At 42.4% G+C, this 16,727-nt stretch overlaps 1 protein-coding gene across 8 annotated transcripts in view; it reads left to right on the forward strand.

The window, feature by feature from the left end:
• The window catches only part of ARNT2 (aryl hydrocarbon receptor nuclear translocator 2), a 193,881-nt gene extending 178,105 nt beyond the window's left edge, over nucleotides 1-15,776 (forward strand). For all 8 annotated transcript variants that reach the window (XM_064456260.1, XM_064456261.1, XM_064456263.1 and 5 more), the window contains 4 exons: nucleotides 1,887-2,025; nucleotides 5,762-5,927; nucleotides 8,519-8,655; nucleotides 11,107-15,776. In XM_064456260.1, coding sequence (XP_064312330.1) covers nucleotides 1,887-2,025; nucleotides 5,762-5,927; nucleotides 8,519-8,655; nucleotides 11,107-11,205 — 541 coding nt within the window. In that variant the 3' untranslated portion in view covers nucleotides 11,206-15,776. The remainder of the gene's footprint in view (nucleotides 1-1,886; nucleotides 2,026-5,761; nucleotides 5,928-8,518; nucleotides 8,656-11,106) is intronic.
• The last annotated feature ends 951 nt before the right edge of the window (nucleotides 15,777-16,727 follow it).

Below are 16,727 nucleotides of genomic sequence, written 5' to 3' on the forward strand. Positions count from 1 at the left end.
GGACCAACCAAGGTTGTGAAAGTGAAGGAACAGCCATTCAGAGGCTGTCAGTTCCAGGAATTAGAAAACATCTGCAAACGATAATTGTATTGAAACCAATGTGTTCTTAAAGTTATAATTGCTAATAATCTCAGTGGGGAAAAATAAAATCCCTGTGCATGAGATTTGTCAAGTTAAAAACAAGAATAACTTGAGGAGGACATGACAGTAAATTAAAATGTCTTTTAATTGGATGTTTTATATTACTGGATGGTTGACTTGCCATCTTGGGGGTCGGTGTGTGTTTTGTTAATTTCCTTTGTTAATTCCTGATGTTTAACTATAGCTTTTTTTCCTACTGCGGTTCTGTTACATCAAATAGTGACACATCTGCCAGCATTTCAACCCTTGATGATCTGTCTTCCTTGAATGCTCTCCAGGCTGGTCCATTCAGTTACTGAGCCTGGGCAGCTTTTAGGCACTATTTTGCAGACCTCTGGTTTCAAAGTATATGTTCCAGATACAGTCCAAGCCCTTTAGACAACGGGACTTGCCCGTCCAGCTGGGAAGGTGTTGACAGTAGGGCCAGCCCTCCCCAGCAGCTGTTGTGTGCTTCTGTGTTCAGCCAGATTTAGACGGACTTTCTGGTCCATGCTTCCCTCTTTTGATACTCTCTAGTAGCAAAAAAATAAAGAAAAAAATAAAAGACATAGAAAACAGACTCTACAAAGAATTTCTAAACACACACTTTGCTTTTAGGCATCTTAAGAAAGACAGAATAATAGCTCCCGTATTGAAATGCCTGCCATGTTTGCTTAGCACTCTGGGAGGGATTTTGTCAGCCTTCTCGGAAGATTCAGATTCCTGCTTCCTCTCTGCTCATCCTTGTTTACTTCTTTTCCCTGTTGCTCTCTTCTTTCTCTGGAAGATTGTGAAAATAGACAATAGGGAAGGCATTGGAGAAAAGAGCAGGCTGTTTCAATTGATGCACAAAAGCATTTTTATATGTTGTGTCTTCATTTATATTCATTTATATATTTATATGTGACATGTAAAATAATAAATATGTATTTTTATATATGTAAAAATATATAAAAGCACATTCACAATGTGTGGTTATGTAGGTTCAGGCTTTTGAGACCTCCACGAGAATAAAATTGTGAAGTGGACCAGTCCTTCATAAAATTTTCTTATTAATTAGGAAATCTGGGAAATTTATCTGTAGTGAAATTCAGTAATTAGGAAACAGCTAATATATAAACACGTTCCTTTGGAAATACTTCTTTTAAAAAAATTCCAAAGCTATTATATTAATTTAAGTTTCTGTCTTGATTATTCTTTTGCCTGGGTATATAACTGCATGCTCTTCTTTAGCATCAGTTGGTGAAAAAAGGAATTAAAAGCTCAAATTTTTAATATATAACACACACTACTTCATTTGCCAGGCAGGAAACAAATAAAGAAGTACTTATAAGTATCATCTCTTTGTGCATCTTCATTTAGGGTGACATTTAAGCAAATGCTTAAATACTGCTGACTTTAAGCACAAATTTAAAATTAAGTAGCTGCTTGAATACTCTCTGCAAGCAGGTTTTTTTAATGCATTAAATATTAAACCAGTATGGAGCTAAGTGTTTATGTACCATATGTTAGACCAATTTTATTCTTGCAAGCCCTTTCAAAGAGATTATAGAAGCCTCATTAAAAATAATTTTGCCTTCTGTGTCTATTTGAACTGACATTTTAGAATGCCAGTATGTTTCATAGTTGTGTGATAGTTTTAAGTCATTTTTTATTAAGACAGATTGAACAATTAGTTTTAATGTGATTATCAAAATTTCCATATCTGGAATATTTGTGCATCGAGAATATAGCCTACAAATGAGGCACTGTTTCTGTTCCTTTAGTTCATCTGTGGTACACGTGCCTGGTGTGAACGACATCCAGTCTTCTTCATCAACCGGCCAGAATCTGACACAGATATCTCGCCAGCTAAATCAGAGTCAGGTTGCCTGGACAGGAAATCGCCCACCATTTCCAGGACAGGTATTGATTAAAGGTGTTTTATTTTCATGGTCATTAAAGATCTGCAATCTCTCTGCTTTTTTCCAAAATAATTAGTAAACCCTATTTATAATGTGATTAAATGTACTTTGCCATTATCATTTGTAGTTGGAGAAAAATCAGTTCCCCCACTGCTGTTCCTTGGCAGGTTATAATAATTTGAGACAGCTGCCCCATGCATAACTGCATTTAGTTCATGACAGTGGCAGTTGCTACACTGAAATAAATCCCAGTGGAAGATCTTGGTCCTTTTATATGTGCACTGAATGAAGTATAAGAGGACCGCTTTTATGCTTTGGTATTAAGCCTGTGAATTAAATCTTTCTTGGACCACAACCATGCACCCAGCAATGTTACCCACAGTTAGCAGAGTTATCAGAAAGGGGCACGTACAAATCTAGGCATGAATTCAGAGCAGAGGCTACTTAGCTGCCGGCCCGTCTGTTAGCGCTGCCAGGTGTAGCTCACACTGTGTTGTGTCACGGAGGAAACAGCACATGCCTCCACCAGATGCTGTGTTAGCCCAGAAATCACCTCTTGTTCTGTGTAACAATAAAAAAACCTGTTTTGAAACTCTGTTAAAGACAAATAATATGAAATAATAAGAATTAATCATGTTTGATCTATCATTAATGCTGCTTGTAATCTTTCTTGACTTTCCATTGTTTGGCAGGCTAGAATGGCACATTGGGTGGGCAATACATTTTTCAGTTACTGAATTGTTTCCACAGTAATCACTGATTCTTCCCATCCTTCAGTGTGCCATGGTTATGGTCACACCTGTTTAATAAAATTCAGTCATAATGTTAACTTATTTTTTAAATGATATGAAGGATGCTAAAAATGACTAAAAAATATTACTCATCCCACTTACTGTCCAAATTCTATCCAAGTCAGCAGTTTGTATGTCAGTGTAAGGAAATTGGAGTTCGTTCATCCATCGTAAAAAAATAAAATAGAGTAAAGCCTTGCAGAAGTTACACGTCATGCTCTCACTGTCATTGTGGAAACCGTTAGAAATGTACAATTTCTTAGCTTGGAACTGAGCTGAAGGCTTAATAGTATCTTCATCATGTTATATGCCTGTTGGGATCTGTTTTCCTCCCCCAGTTCCCCTGCATTTGTCCAAGAATCATAGAATCATTTAGGTTGGAAAAGACCTTTAAGATTATTGAGTCCAACCATTAACCTAACACTCCCAAATCCACCACTAAGCCATGTCCCTAAGCACCACATCTACATGTCTCTTAAATACCTCCAGGGATGGTGACTCAACCACTTCCCTGGGCAGGCTGTTCCAGGCGTTGATGACCATTTTGGTGAAAAAATGTTTCCTAGTATCCAATCTTATGCTCCCCTGGTGCAACTTGAGGCCATTTCCTCTTGTCCTACCATTTGCTTCTTGGGAGAATAGACCAACACCCACCCCACTACAGCCTCCTTTCAGGTAGTTGTAGAGAGCGATAAGGTCTCCCCTCAGCCTTCTCTTCTCCAGGCTAAACAACCCCAGTTCCCTCAGCCGCTCCTCATCAGACTTGTTCTCCAGACCCTTCACCAGCTTTGTTGCCCTTCTCTGGACATGTTCCAGCACCTCAATGTCCTTCTTGTCCCAAGGGGCCCAAAACTGCACACAGTACTCGAGGTGCGGCCTCACCAGTGCTGAGCACGGGGGTACGATCACTGCCCTGCTCCTGCTGGCCACACTATTGCTGACACAAGCCAGGATGCTGTTGGCCCTCTTGGCCCCCTGGGCACACTGCTGGCTCATGTTCAGCTGGCTGTCAACCAACAACACAGGTCCTTTTCCACTGGGCAGCTCTCCAGCCACCCTTCCCCAAGCCTGTAGCGTTGCCTGGCGTTGTTGTGACCCAAGTGCAGGACCCGACACTGAGCCTTGTAGAACCCCATACAATTGGCCTGGGCCCATTGATCCAGGCTGTCAAGATCCCTCTGTAGGGTCTTCCTGCCCTCAAGCAGAACAACACTCCTGCCCAACTTGGTGTTGCCTGCAAACTTACTGAGGGTGCACTCAATCCCCTCGTCCAGGTCATTGATAAAGAAAGCAAACAGAACCAACCCCAGTTGTACTGAGCCCTGGAGACCGCCACTAGTGACCATCCGTCAGCTGGATTTAACTCCATTTAGTATGATTATTTTGGCCCAGCCATCCAGCCAGACTTTTACCCAGCGAAGAGTACATCTGTCCAAGCCATGAGCAGCCAGTTTCTCCAGGAGAATGCTGTGTGGAACGGTGTGAAAGGCTTTACTAAAGTCTAGGTAGACAACATCAGCAGCCTTTCCCTCGTTTACAAAGCAGGTCACCTGGTCATAGAAGGAGATCAGATTAGTCAAGCAGGACCTGCCTTTCATACACGCATGCTGACTGGGCCTGGTCCCCTGGTTGTCCTATACATGCTGTGTGATGGCACTCAAGATGATCTGCTCAATAACCCTCCCTGGCACCAAGGTCAGACTGACAGGTGTATAGCTCCCCGGATCCTCCTTCTGGCCCTTGTTGTAGATGGGTATCACATTATCTAACTTCTAGTCAGCCGGGACCTCCCCAGTTAGCCAGGACTGCTGATAAATGCTGGAAAGTGGCTTGGTGAGCACTTCCACCAGCTCCCTCAGTACCCTTGGGTGGATCCCACCTGGCCCCATAGACTTGTGTGTGTCTAGGTGGTGTAGCAGGTTGCTAGCCATTTCCCCCTGGATTATGGGGGCTCCATTCTGCTCCCTTTCTTCCAGGGGAGAATAGCTTCACTTGAGCGCATTGAGTGCCAAAAACAGTGCACATCAGTAAAAGTATCCTAGAGACATAATCACCTTTCCTTTCTATTTGTGGAAGTGGTTATGCTGTGAGTTTTTCTTGGAACTGCTGGATTTATTAATAATGCGGAAAATGGTTTATGAGCAGATTCTGCCTGTAGCTTTATAGTTTGCTGTAGCACATGACTATGGATGAGACACTTCACCTCCCTTAGTCTCAGTGCACATGTCGTACATGTCTCAAAGAAGTCTGCAGTGCTTAATCATTTGTGCAACATTCTTGGAGATCCTGTGACGAGGCCATTAGGTACATGAAAGTGACAGCATTTGGTTTTTAATACCCTTGAATTAACTCAGCTGCCCAGTTAAAGCAAAGTTCGACTGTTTCTTCCCTCCTCCCAGGGGGGTGATTCACACTCCCTCCCAAGCCTTTCAGAAGGCAAAATAACTGCTGCCTGTAATTCTTAGGCAGGGAGATAAAGCAGCTTGTTAGCTTTGAAACTTCTTTGACCATTTACTCCCAAGCACTGGAGGCTCTGGTTATCTGAGAACTGCATATATTCTGCAAGACATTCAGATAACCATTATTTTACTGTGGCATTGCAAAATCAAAATATCTGGCAAATAAAGGTGAATTATTTACACCTGTTTAGTTTGAGAATAATCCTTGTAAGAGGGGAAGGAAATCATGCTTTTCCAAATAGATCTGATATTGAGTGCATGTGAGTTAATCAGTAGGAGAGCTGTAAATGTTGGGTTATAGTCTGTTGTGTTCCTTCTGCAGCAATAAGTTGGCTTTGACAGAAATGAAAAATGGCTGAGACAGGAATAACATGCGTGTTCACATCCAGAGTTTCTTTAGTCTTTGCTTTACATTGTTAAAAAGTGAGAATGTTCTACTGTTCCTCAAAAATAAAACTCATTCCTTCTTTTACCCTGTATTCCTCAGCAAATTCCGTCTCAGTCTGGAAAGGCTCAGTCATCTCCCTTTGGGATTGGAACAAGTCACACCTACCCAGCTGATCCATCATCATACAGCCCCCTTTCCAGCCCCGCCACCTCTTCTCCAAGTGGGAATGCCTACTCTAGCTTAGCAAACCGAAGTGCAGGGTTTGGTAAGTTTTAAATGACGTAAGACAGAAATGTACATAAAAATGAAACTCTCTGGAGTTAACTTCATAAAAAAATCCTCCAACCTGTTCTTTTGGTGGGTTGTTTGGGAAGCCCGGGTGGTGAAATGGTTTTGCTTTCTCCTGTTGAGCACAGTGGACAGAGACGACCTTTTCCCTCTGTGCTGCATCTCTCCCACATCCAACACACTTCAGAATATTGTGGCATTTTATGGCATGAGGGAACTTTTTGGTGTTTTTTTCAGTAAATGATGTCATGAAAAGATTCAGAAGTTGCTTACATCACCAGTACACATCCTCCCAAATTGTGCTCAGCAGGTTCAATTTGTTTTTACTTCTCAGGAGAATGCTTAAATAGCACAAATTTACATCTTTTCATTTTTCAACTTCCCTGACTGCATGGTGGTGTCCTCTTGCCCAGAGATTGCTTGTTGAAGTTTGGCTGGAGACAGAATTTTTTTGTACCCCCACTGCTACTAACCTAATCAGAGTAGGTGTCATGTTTTGAAATGGTTTTCTTTTCCTATTACATGCTAATGTAGTGGCTTTCAGACTGTGGCCCAATGGGTGACCCCGTGGTAAGTTTTCCTCATTCTACCAGCAGAATAATATTCAAGAGTAAAAAATATTGTGAATCCATCAGTGATAAACACACATGGAGTCCATGAAAAATTATACTGGCTAATAATGCGCAATTCCAAAAAGCATAGGTAGCAGTGTGCTAATATGTGTTGTTTTTCTCTTGTCCCTTGAGAATAAAATCGGCGCAGACCTGTTGCAGATTAGCCTCACTGAGTGCAGACCTGTGCTGCGTTGCCTAGAAAAAGTGTATTGAAATAGAGCTCTTCTCACACGGCTTATTCATGCCTCCATTTCCATTTCCACCAGGCTTTGTACATTTGTTTATGAGACAGTCTTGTATTTCAGGCCTAAGCTGCTTGGCAAGAACCCTTTCACCTAATGAGAAACATTTCCTGACCTACATCAGTTTGGATACTATTAATAACACAGCCTTCACAGAGATTAATGTCTTGAGCCTCTGGCTGGCAGTAACCATTTTGCTGAAAAGAAGCATCATTTGCCTCACTGAGTTAATTTCAATGTATTGTTCTGAGGAAAAAAAAAAAAAAAACACACAACAAACTTGCAGCTTTCTTTTAAAGGGTAACTCAGATGAATTTTGTTTTGGCCCATAAAATGGCTGCAGGGTTTCTGAGTCAGCTGAATTATTTGTTGTGGTAAGAGTAAGGAGAGAGCTGTAATTGTCTGCTTCAGATGTGATAGAAATACATCACATCACTACAGCCTGTTTACGTTCCTGTAAAATGTTTACTTTATCTGTTTTGCATGGTTTAACTGGTAGCCAAAAGGATCAAATTAAGCACGTGTTTCTGTATTTTATGAAGCCGTGACTACGAGTAGTGACTGATTTGACATGACCGAGTCTCGTTATTGGAAACCTGCCACAGCTTGTGTGTGGAACTTTGGTATAGGAAATTTGGCACCCTTGGCAGAGGGTCCTGGTAATTGCAGAGAACCAGCTCTACCCAGCTCGGTTCTCTGCAGAGAGGGGGAAATGGGCAAAAATAATTGGAGTAGTTATGTAGGAAAAAAAAAGAAACAAAAAGAGGAGAAAATGTTTGGAGGAAAAGCATAAGCCTGGTGGCAAGCTTTCTAAAATGCTAATTCTTAGAAGGAAACATTGTAAATAATTGAAGGAAAATTATCCAAAAATTTTATACATTTGTGGCCAACCTGTAGAAATACAGGGTGAAATTACTCCAGCTTAAGTGGGACCTCTGACTGTATTTATGAAAAGTGTATGTGTAACAGATGATCAAATCAATGTGTGTGTTTTTTTCTGGTAAACTATTTAGAAGAAATTGATCTCCCTGAAGTGATCATCTTAAGTGTATTTACCATAAAACCTTGCTGTTTGTGTGAAATTTAAATGGCCACCATACGAACAGGATAATAATTTGCTATAAGCTGCATGTTAAATGAATCATTTTGCAGCTGTAATACTGGAGGACAAGATAGTCCAGCAAACAACACTCTGCATTTAATACAGCAAGGGTGATGTCTGTTGATCTTACTGTTTTTACATCTGCTTACAGAAATCTTACATCTGCTTACATGCAGTAGGTAACTTACATGAGTAGGTAACTGCACGCACTGCTCTGCAAAAATTAGTCTTCTAAAGAGGAAGGCCATTTAGATTATACAGTGTGGTTTTTAAGTGAAATGGCAAATATTCCTTATTAGCGATTAAAAAACAGCATGGGGATGCTTTAAAATTTTTTTCCAGTCACTGGCTTAGAGTGTCACAGTGCATTTTGCTGTGAGCAATTCACCTGCCGTGTCTGCGCAGCTGCAGCAGTGAGTTTTGCTCTCAGGTTGGCCCCTACCCTGCAATCAGGGCTGAAACTCCCTTCAGCTTCCAGCCTGCAGGGGCTGGGTGTCACTCAGGGTCTTTTTCGAAGACTCATCTGCAAACACAGGCATTGATGCCCAAAAGCAGGCAAGTGTTTTGAAGGAGCTGCTCTCTGACTTTTGCCCTTTCTCCCCATGTCCAGCTGAAGGTGGCCAGAGCAGCGGCCAGTTCCAGGGGAGACCTTCCGAAGTCTGGTCCCAGTGGCAGAGCCAACATCACAACCAGCAAAGCGGCGACCAGCATTCGCACCCCCAGCCCAGTCAGACCGAGGTGTTCCAGGTGAGAAGAGTTCAGTGAGCCTAAAAAGTTCCTCTGACAACTTCTCACTGTTGAGTCGAAGAACCATGGTCCTTGATGACCAGGGTGCTAGCAGGGCTTTGAGCAATACCTGTTGCTGTGTGCAGCCATAGGTTTGCCCTGCTGGCGTTAGCTACAACTGAGATGGTTTTGTTTTCTGCCAAAGAACAGCACCTTTTCTAATTTAAACTGCTGTTTCCCCTTCTCTTTGCACCCTATGCTTAGGGCTTATGTGTTTTGCACAGAAGCCGTGAAATAGTCCCAACTAGAGTGTCTTTCTTATCCTGGTGCTGGCCTCTCAAATCCCAGTCAAGTCCAATTAGACGTGAATGTAATTCTCTTTGATAGCTCAAGCACAAGAGGAGTCTGATACTGCATAGAAGATAGCAGGCAATAATTTTTTAAGGTTAAACCCAGTCAGGTATCAGATAGCTGGTAAACAATCCTCTTCAACTACCTAATTTTGTAATACTAAGTACAATTTTGGGCCTTCACTACAGCTGGAGTAGGACTTTATAAGTTAACTAATAAGGTCTCTGTCCCCGTAGAACTTTTTAAATTGGATCAAGAAGAGGGTTTGCAACAAAACAATGCAGATAAAGGCAGAAAAGACAGTTCAAGTCCCAAGCAAGGTTTGCAAGTGGGGCACCCTGTTATCTTTTAGAAAGTAAACTCTCCTGCAAGACTGGGCTTATGCTCAGTTGCTGGCAGGAATGCTGTGGAATAGGTGTTAGCCTGCAAATATTCCTGTGTGGACAAACCGTTGCTTCACACAGGAATAACATCACTACATCTGGAATAACTACCTGTCTGCATGCTCTTACCCCATGGCCCAGGCAAGATTAGTCTGGCACATCTCTCTCTGTTAGCAAAGCTTAATGGTTTTGCACATACTTCAACCCAAAAGCATACTCAGGGTAATTCCGATGGAGCCAATGGCAGCATGGTTCCATGGCCCACAGAGGCACAGAGCTCCAAGCAGCCTCTTGCTTGTGTCTCAGACAAGTGCTGTGTCCCAGCAAACGTCTTATGACATTGGTGGGAAGGAGGGCCAAAGGAGAAAGGGAGAACTGGGCTCACCTGCAGATCTCTTGGAGGTGACTGCATCTGGAGGGAATTGGGATAATAGCTGGATGTGATGAGAAACGTGGATGAGCTCAGTTCAAAGGCCTCCAAGAAACTGCTTGGACTGTTTGTGCCTGAAGCCAGTCCTGGGTTAGCTGGACATAAGGAGGGAGGCAGACTTGAGAGGGGAACTTCCCTCCCAGGTCTCTGCCTGAGGAGACCTTGCTGTGGAGGCCCCAGCAGCAGAAATGCCTTCAGAAGTGGAAATTTAAATAGGTGGGGGCAGCTGCAACTTCCCCTTGTCTGGGGAGGAATGTGGGGAAAAAGAGAATCAGTGCAAGTTTTGGTTGGAAAATGAAGGCTGACTCTGGCAGCTGAGGAACTGCCAGTTGTGTTCACAGTCTTTTTCACCACCATCAACAGGGATGCTATAGAGACCTTAGATCTGTCTTTATTTTGGGTTAACTTCTGAGCACACAGCAGCTCTCTGTAGTTATTCCTTCACAGAGGAGATCCTGTCAGCTTTCTTATTTGCTTTTTAGGTTTTGTTTTATTGTAAGGATAATGAGCCATCCCTGGCAAAACTTGGCTTTGCAGTAAGAGCTTATTATTGTAAGGACTGACAGGAAAAGCAAGCGTAAACTCTGGTTTTCTCAGCAAGGGATGTCTTTTCCCTGTGGCTTCGGTCTCCGGCTGAGAGGAAAGGTTGAGTATTTTTTGAAGCCTCCTGCAGGGACCTCACTTGGCTCAAGACACGTGGGAGCAATTACCATGAAATCCCGTTTCTTCTGAGAAGTTCCTGCTATTTCCTCTGCCTTTGCACATGCATGGAGGCTGCTTGGGCATTTTGTTAGCTGGGGTGGATGTCCAGTCTCTAGTGTTCCTCACAGGATCAAAAGCAGTAATACGTTCCTTTACAGAGTGCTGGTGAGGAGGTGAGACCCTCCCCAAACCCGTGCTTATACAGTGGAGCTCCTTTCTGTAGGGTGTGGGAGTGTGTGAGACGTTGAGTGCTTCCCATATAGTGAAACCAGAGACTTTCCTTCTTTCCATATGTAGCTACCCATTCCAAGGGGAGCTGTTTCAGCCTCGGAGGAGTATTGGGCAGCTCAAATATGCCTTATTCAGAGGAGCAATCCAAAACTTCTGTCCTTCTAATGTCCCACCTCCCATTCAGAAACGCCCCAGCAAAATAAAAGTAGCACATAAACCTTAGCCCAGCCCCATGCACAGATCTGGTTTTCACCTTATTTAGCTAACCTTTGGCAGTTTCTGGTTTGACACTGAAAAGATTAACAGGAAACAGTTTGTGCCTGGATAACGTGTTTAGCAAGTGACATTTCACTTTGATGTCTCCTTATCGTGCAGGACATGCTGCCAATGCCGGGGGATCCGACACAGGGTACTGGCAATTACAACATTGAAGATTTTGCTGACCTGGGCATGTTTCCACCATTTTCTGAGTAGCTTGCGAAGCAGAAACAGAAGTTCTTCTCCAAGGCCATTCCAGTGTAATTTTGGCTCTGCTTTTTCTGTGTTGCATTTCTGTAGAAGCTACTAAACCAGAAGACGCATTTCTCATGTTTCAGATAGTGGTGTAGGGCTTGCTCTCTCCTCCTTGGGGTGCGTCAGTACCAACAGAGGAGCTCCAGCACTTGTTAGTGTTCATTGACAGCTCCATTATTTGTTTTTTTTATTTTATTGTCATCTACCTCAGAGATGAAAAACTTTGCTTGATTTAAAAAAAATCTCTGAGTCTTAAATATTTGAATGTGAATGATACCTAATATTTCCTTTGAATGGTAATTTTTGAATAGATAATGAAGTAACAGAGACTAACAAAGAGGTAAGGTAATGTCTTGTTACAGTGCCTACCGCTCAATTTTGATGCCTTGCTTTAAGCTTAAGTTTCTGGAAGCAGACACAATATTCTGTTTTCTTTGATTCTTGTAGGTTTTAGGTCACTTTAAATGTGAGATTAAGCAACATAATGTAGGCCTCTCTCACCAGAAGATTCAGCTCTGCCTTTTCTAACTTAAACTTGAATGTGTGTAAATTTTGGTACTTTATGTATATCTTGTGCTGTATGAAGTGATTTCCTGTACTGGTTTCTTTTGCCTTTACAAAGGGTCCATTCTGGAGTGTACTGAAAAGGTTCATTATATATGTGGAGGATTTAGATATTGTGGGAGTCTCCATCACTTCAAATAGGTGTTCCTACTTTTAATCCAGGTGGTTCTCTATTCAGAACAAACATTTACTTACATAAGCTATTAGTCTGTTTTTGCACTGAATTGAGGCCTATATCTCTCTACATTTCTCACTGGCTGCTTTAATTTCTATTGTTCTTGCTTTCCCAAAAATACTGCCTCGTAAAAAATGACTAAACACATCAAGATTGCATTTTCTATATTAGCTGCATTTCCTTTCTGTGAAGTACTTTTTTATACTGTGAAACCTCACATTTTAACAGTGCAAGGTGGTGGCCTGGTACTAGGAAATCATTCAAGCTCATTTGCTGCAAGCAGTGAGATGGTTTTGTAGTGTATAATTTTTTTAAAGTGAGTTGGTAGTAGATATCAATTGGACTACTGTCCACTGCGTACACAGTGATAACTTGAATTTTTGCTTGGATTCCCAAGCAATCACTTCTGTTAAACCCTGTTAACCCTAATCTGTTAAATATGGGATTTTCAGCTTACCAAGTATGTTGAAGACTCTTGACTATTCTGAATGCTATATGCTTTTCCGCAGAGGTAAGTCAATCACCTTCCTCTTGGGCGAGTCATCTACCATATGCCTTCATCAGAAATGTGGTAGAAAGTTTTTTATTCAATATTTCATATGCATGACAAGTTACGGAGGTTGGGTTGTAAGGTCAGCATTTTTATCCAGATCGTTTCTTCTGGGATGAGAGGAGAAGGAATTGCTCACAAAGGACAAGGAGCCCAGAGTTCCCACATGCAGATTGTTTGTAACCTCTGAGGTTGGATGGCGGTAGCCAGCCTATGCAGAGGAGGAAGTGGCAGCTTCCCTCAGCCTTCGCGTATTCAGGGACCATCATTGACCTTGAAACAGCAACCCCAGGGCATAGCCCCCGCCTAGAAGATGTCAACATCTGCAGAAATTCTTAGACCTCACAGCACTAAGGTCTGCCTTCTTGTAGCTCCTCTTGAATTCTGGGGTGCTTCCAACAGGAGGCACCGTGCACATCACTGCAGTCCATCTTCCAGGATAATACCTGGAAAAGCAGGCAGGCCCCTGTCCAGCAGCCTGCTGTGGCCACACAGGTTTCATGCTGACAAGCAGTGCAGGCAACTGGGCTGCAGCGAACACATCGCAGGGATGTGGCTTTAACAGTTAACTATTTGGTGGTGTTCCCATCTGACGTTGCCTTCCCAGCCTTCTCCGAGAACAGCACGTAGTTTGCAGTATCCAGGAAGAGTCCTTCCTCTGTTTCACTACATCTGGGACCAAACTCTTATCCTTTGTGCAAGTGAGGCGAGGGACTCTTTTTTAGGAATTTTTTTTATATCTTCCATGTACAGTACTGGAGAGGCCTCAGATCTCCTGGTCTGTACTTGCCTCACCAAAAATCACACTGAGAACAAACAAAAAATGTTGTATCTCTTCTCTCCCAGAGACCAGGAAAATACCTTCTTAGGTGAGCGAGCCATGTGCTTATGTACTGTTATTTTAAATACATGAATGTTTATTGTCTTGGAGCTTTCTCCCTTTCCACTCATGCTGCTCGGACGAAGGACTGCTCATTGAATTAGATAGGCAGGGCTCCACTGTCCCAGAATGAAATTCAGTGACATCCGTAAAAGGTGCCTAGCTGCTGCGCCAGCCGGGGCGGGGTGGTCAGTGTCCGTACAGCGGGGCGTGCTTTTAGGAGGCGCTAATCACGAGGAGAGAGCAGTAGATGAGCAGTTTGTACCTCTGCACAGAAGACGCTTGACATGATAAATGTCAGTTCTTCCAAAATTTTTTTTTTTAATTCTCCATAAAGTGAAGAATGAATTGAAAAACATGCTGTTCCTCTCTTCTATTTTGCCCAATAAACCACTCAAAGCATATTTATAATTTACTTTTGTTCCTGAATTCAATCTAAAAATAAGTTTTTTAAAGTTAGTTACTTCCTTCTAACACCAGCGATGATAACTTCCGCAGTGTGTCATGGTTTTTATACTACTGTAGAAGGCTTCTTGTGTACAGAATTTGGTTGTGCAGTTAGAAGTGCACCGTTAGCAGAATTTCAAGCACATCTCTCTCTTTTGTTGTTGTTTTTTAAATACAGCGCTTTTTTTTTGAAGCCAATATGCCTGAGGCATCAGAGCATGGACTGCTTCTCGCCTTGAAGACCATTCCTGCCTTTCTGGTTGGGAAAAGGGATGGCTACTCTGTTGGGGGGCAGCCCGGATAGTGCCAGGTTTGGGTTTTCCCTGTGAGCCATTATTGTCCCTCATTTCTGTTCTGCCATCCCAAGCCAGTGCTTTCTTCTTGGCGTCTCCACCCTTCCTTACCTCCCCTCCCATTCCCAGCCATCCCATCTCTGCAACACTTTCCCATGCCCAAGTGGGAGGCGTCGGGTTGCCTCTCCCGAGCCAGCGAGGAGGGAGCGCTTAATGAGCTTAAACTTTGGCAACTTTGTGCTTCTGAACGAGCTAATGAGCAAGTTCAGCATTTGCTACCGCTGCTGGGCATCCTGCGCTGCCCTTGCCGTGTGCTGCCGTCGTCTCGCTGGCTTGCTCCTCTGAAACAGCCTCGTCCCAGGTCTTGTGGCCAAAAAAGCTGCGTAGCGTTGGCTGTGCTGTATCTTTTTGTCACGTGTTTGGTTACTAGAGCAACTTACTTATCTTATAGCTGAAGTTATGAAGTGCATTTGGAATACTAACGTGTTTATTACATGCCGTTGGTGTAGCTTTGCTGCCACTTTGGCTGCCTGTTTCCAGAATTTCACAGGTGGTGGATTGCTCGTTTCTTTTGTGTTTCTTAAGCTGGAAATAAAGCTGTGATTTCTGATCAAACTGTGTTGCAAACACGGTGTTTCTTGAAACTGAATCTTTGGGGTTTTAAACTGATGGAGCAAGAAACTGCAAATAGTAATCATCTGGGGGAGTTATCTGAATGAGTGGGCACGTAGACTGAGAAGACTTTAGGTAAGAAAATATTTACATTCATTTATTCAGGCAAGCTATCCTGTCTAACAAGAGGGGCTCCATCACATTACTTGTTATATGGCGATGCTTTAACCAGATAGTTCCATTTGTAGCTTCGTTGCCTTTTTTTCTTTTGAAGTACAGTATGAAACTGTAAATACTTCTTGCAGTACTGACTTTTTAACTCTTAATTACTTTTGGCACAGTGTTAAATAGTGTTGGATTTACCCAATTGCTATGACATATATTTTTATACATAGGTGTACTCTTTTTTCGAGAATAATACAGCCATTTTGTCATTAATGCCTTATCAGTGTCATACTGCTGTTGCTCTTTGTTTGCAAGGTATCGAGTGGACTAATTTCTAGTTCAGATATTTTCACTTTTCCTGGCAGTGCTCGAGTTTGGCTTCAGGTGATTTTTGCCAGAGTACCATTTTTCACAGTTGTTAGCTGCGAGAAGAGAATGTGGGCTTGGCTTTGTTTCTATTAATGGAGCAAAGAAAAGGTGATGGCATCTAATTGTCTTTAAAAGGTCTGTCTTTTCCTACTCTAAACCAGAGTTCATTTCATGGAACTGATGACTGCGGGCACTGATTACTTTGTGTAGATTAATGGTCTTAAAAAAAAAAAAAAAAGGAAGAAAAAAGAAAAATAAAACTCCAAAAATGGGCTTCTGTCATTGTTAGGCACTTGGTTACTTATCTGTTTAAACTCTTCATATTGATGTGAAATTGTGCTGTGGATAAAGTGTATTTTGTACTTCTGAATGTTCTATATTTATGACTAACAAGTACAGAACCAGTTGTGTGTATGTATAACTAATAACTGCCTTTTTAAATTTCATTAAAATAAAAATGTCATGAGCTGTTGTTAATTCCTGTCTTTCTGTAAATAAGATAAGATATGCTATTGGGAATCATCAAGTAGGAAATAAGCCTGAATGATAAGATCTGTGCCAAAAGTCAGAAGATTAGGCATTGATCTTTTGACTTTGAAATCTTCTCCTGTGCTGTGTGGTCGTGGACGGGAAGTTCACTTTTTATCTGTCTTGTACAAAAGCTGACCAGGGGGAGCAGGAGAGGAATGGTAGTTTGAGATCTCAACATTTAAAAGAAGTTCCAGAAAAACACTCCTTACCAGCCCTGTTCTGCTGATGACGCCGAGGTGTGTGAATCGGTATCTGTATTGTAGAGGCTTTCATTAGAGCACAATTGATTTAGAATTAATTCCTAGTCTGTTGCAATTTTTATTCTCTCCCTGGGGAGGTAACACAGTGGCTTCTTTGTCCACCTTTTGGTCTCATTGTTCAAAGTTAAAAAATCCTTGTATCCTTCCCACAAACATCCTGGTGACCTTTTCAGACTTTCTTATGTAAAGTGCATTTGCCTTTCACTGTGGTTCTTCATTGTATTTATACTGTATTTCTTTGTCGACTTGAGTTTGTGAGTGAGATTTACCTTGCTAATAAATCCAAAAAGCTGATGACTGGACCACGGCAGGAGCTGACGATGCTGTGCTCCAGGGTGTGCATTCTTGGTACCAGGGAAGTGGTGATTTCACAGCTTGTACTCCATTTTGAAGGCTTTGCCCGTGGAGACCAGACATGGGCTCTGCTGGGACCCGGCTGGAAACCCACAGGGAAAGCAGGGCACTGAGATGTGTTCATCAGGTGCAGCCACCAGACCCACCTGCTCTGTTGAGCTCTGCTCGCTAAGTGCTTATCCCAAACACAGAGGTTGGTCAGTGAAAATGTTTCATTTGCACGGTTTTGCTGTGAAAATAGGGTTTTCAACAAACTGATGTTCTTTTGGCGTTTCCCCAGACA

The sequence above is a fragment of the Phalacrocorax carbo genome, chromosome 7 (assembly GCF_963921805.1).
Source record: "Phalacrocorax carbo chromosome 7, bPhaCar2.1, whole genome shotgun sequence".
In the NCBI taxonomy this organism is placed as follows: Eukaryota; Metazoa; Chordata; class Aves; order Suliformes; family Phalacrocoracidae; genus Phalacrocorax; species Phalacrocorax carbo.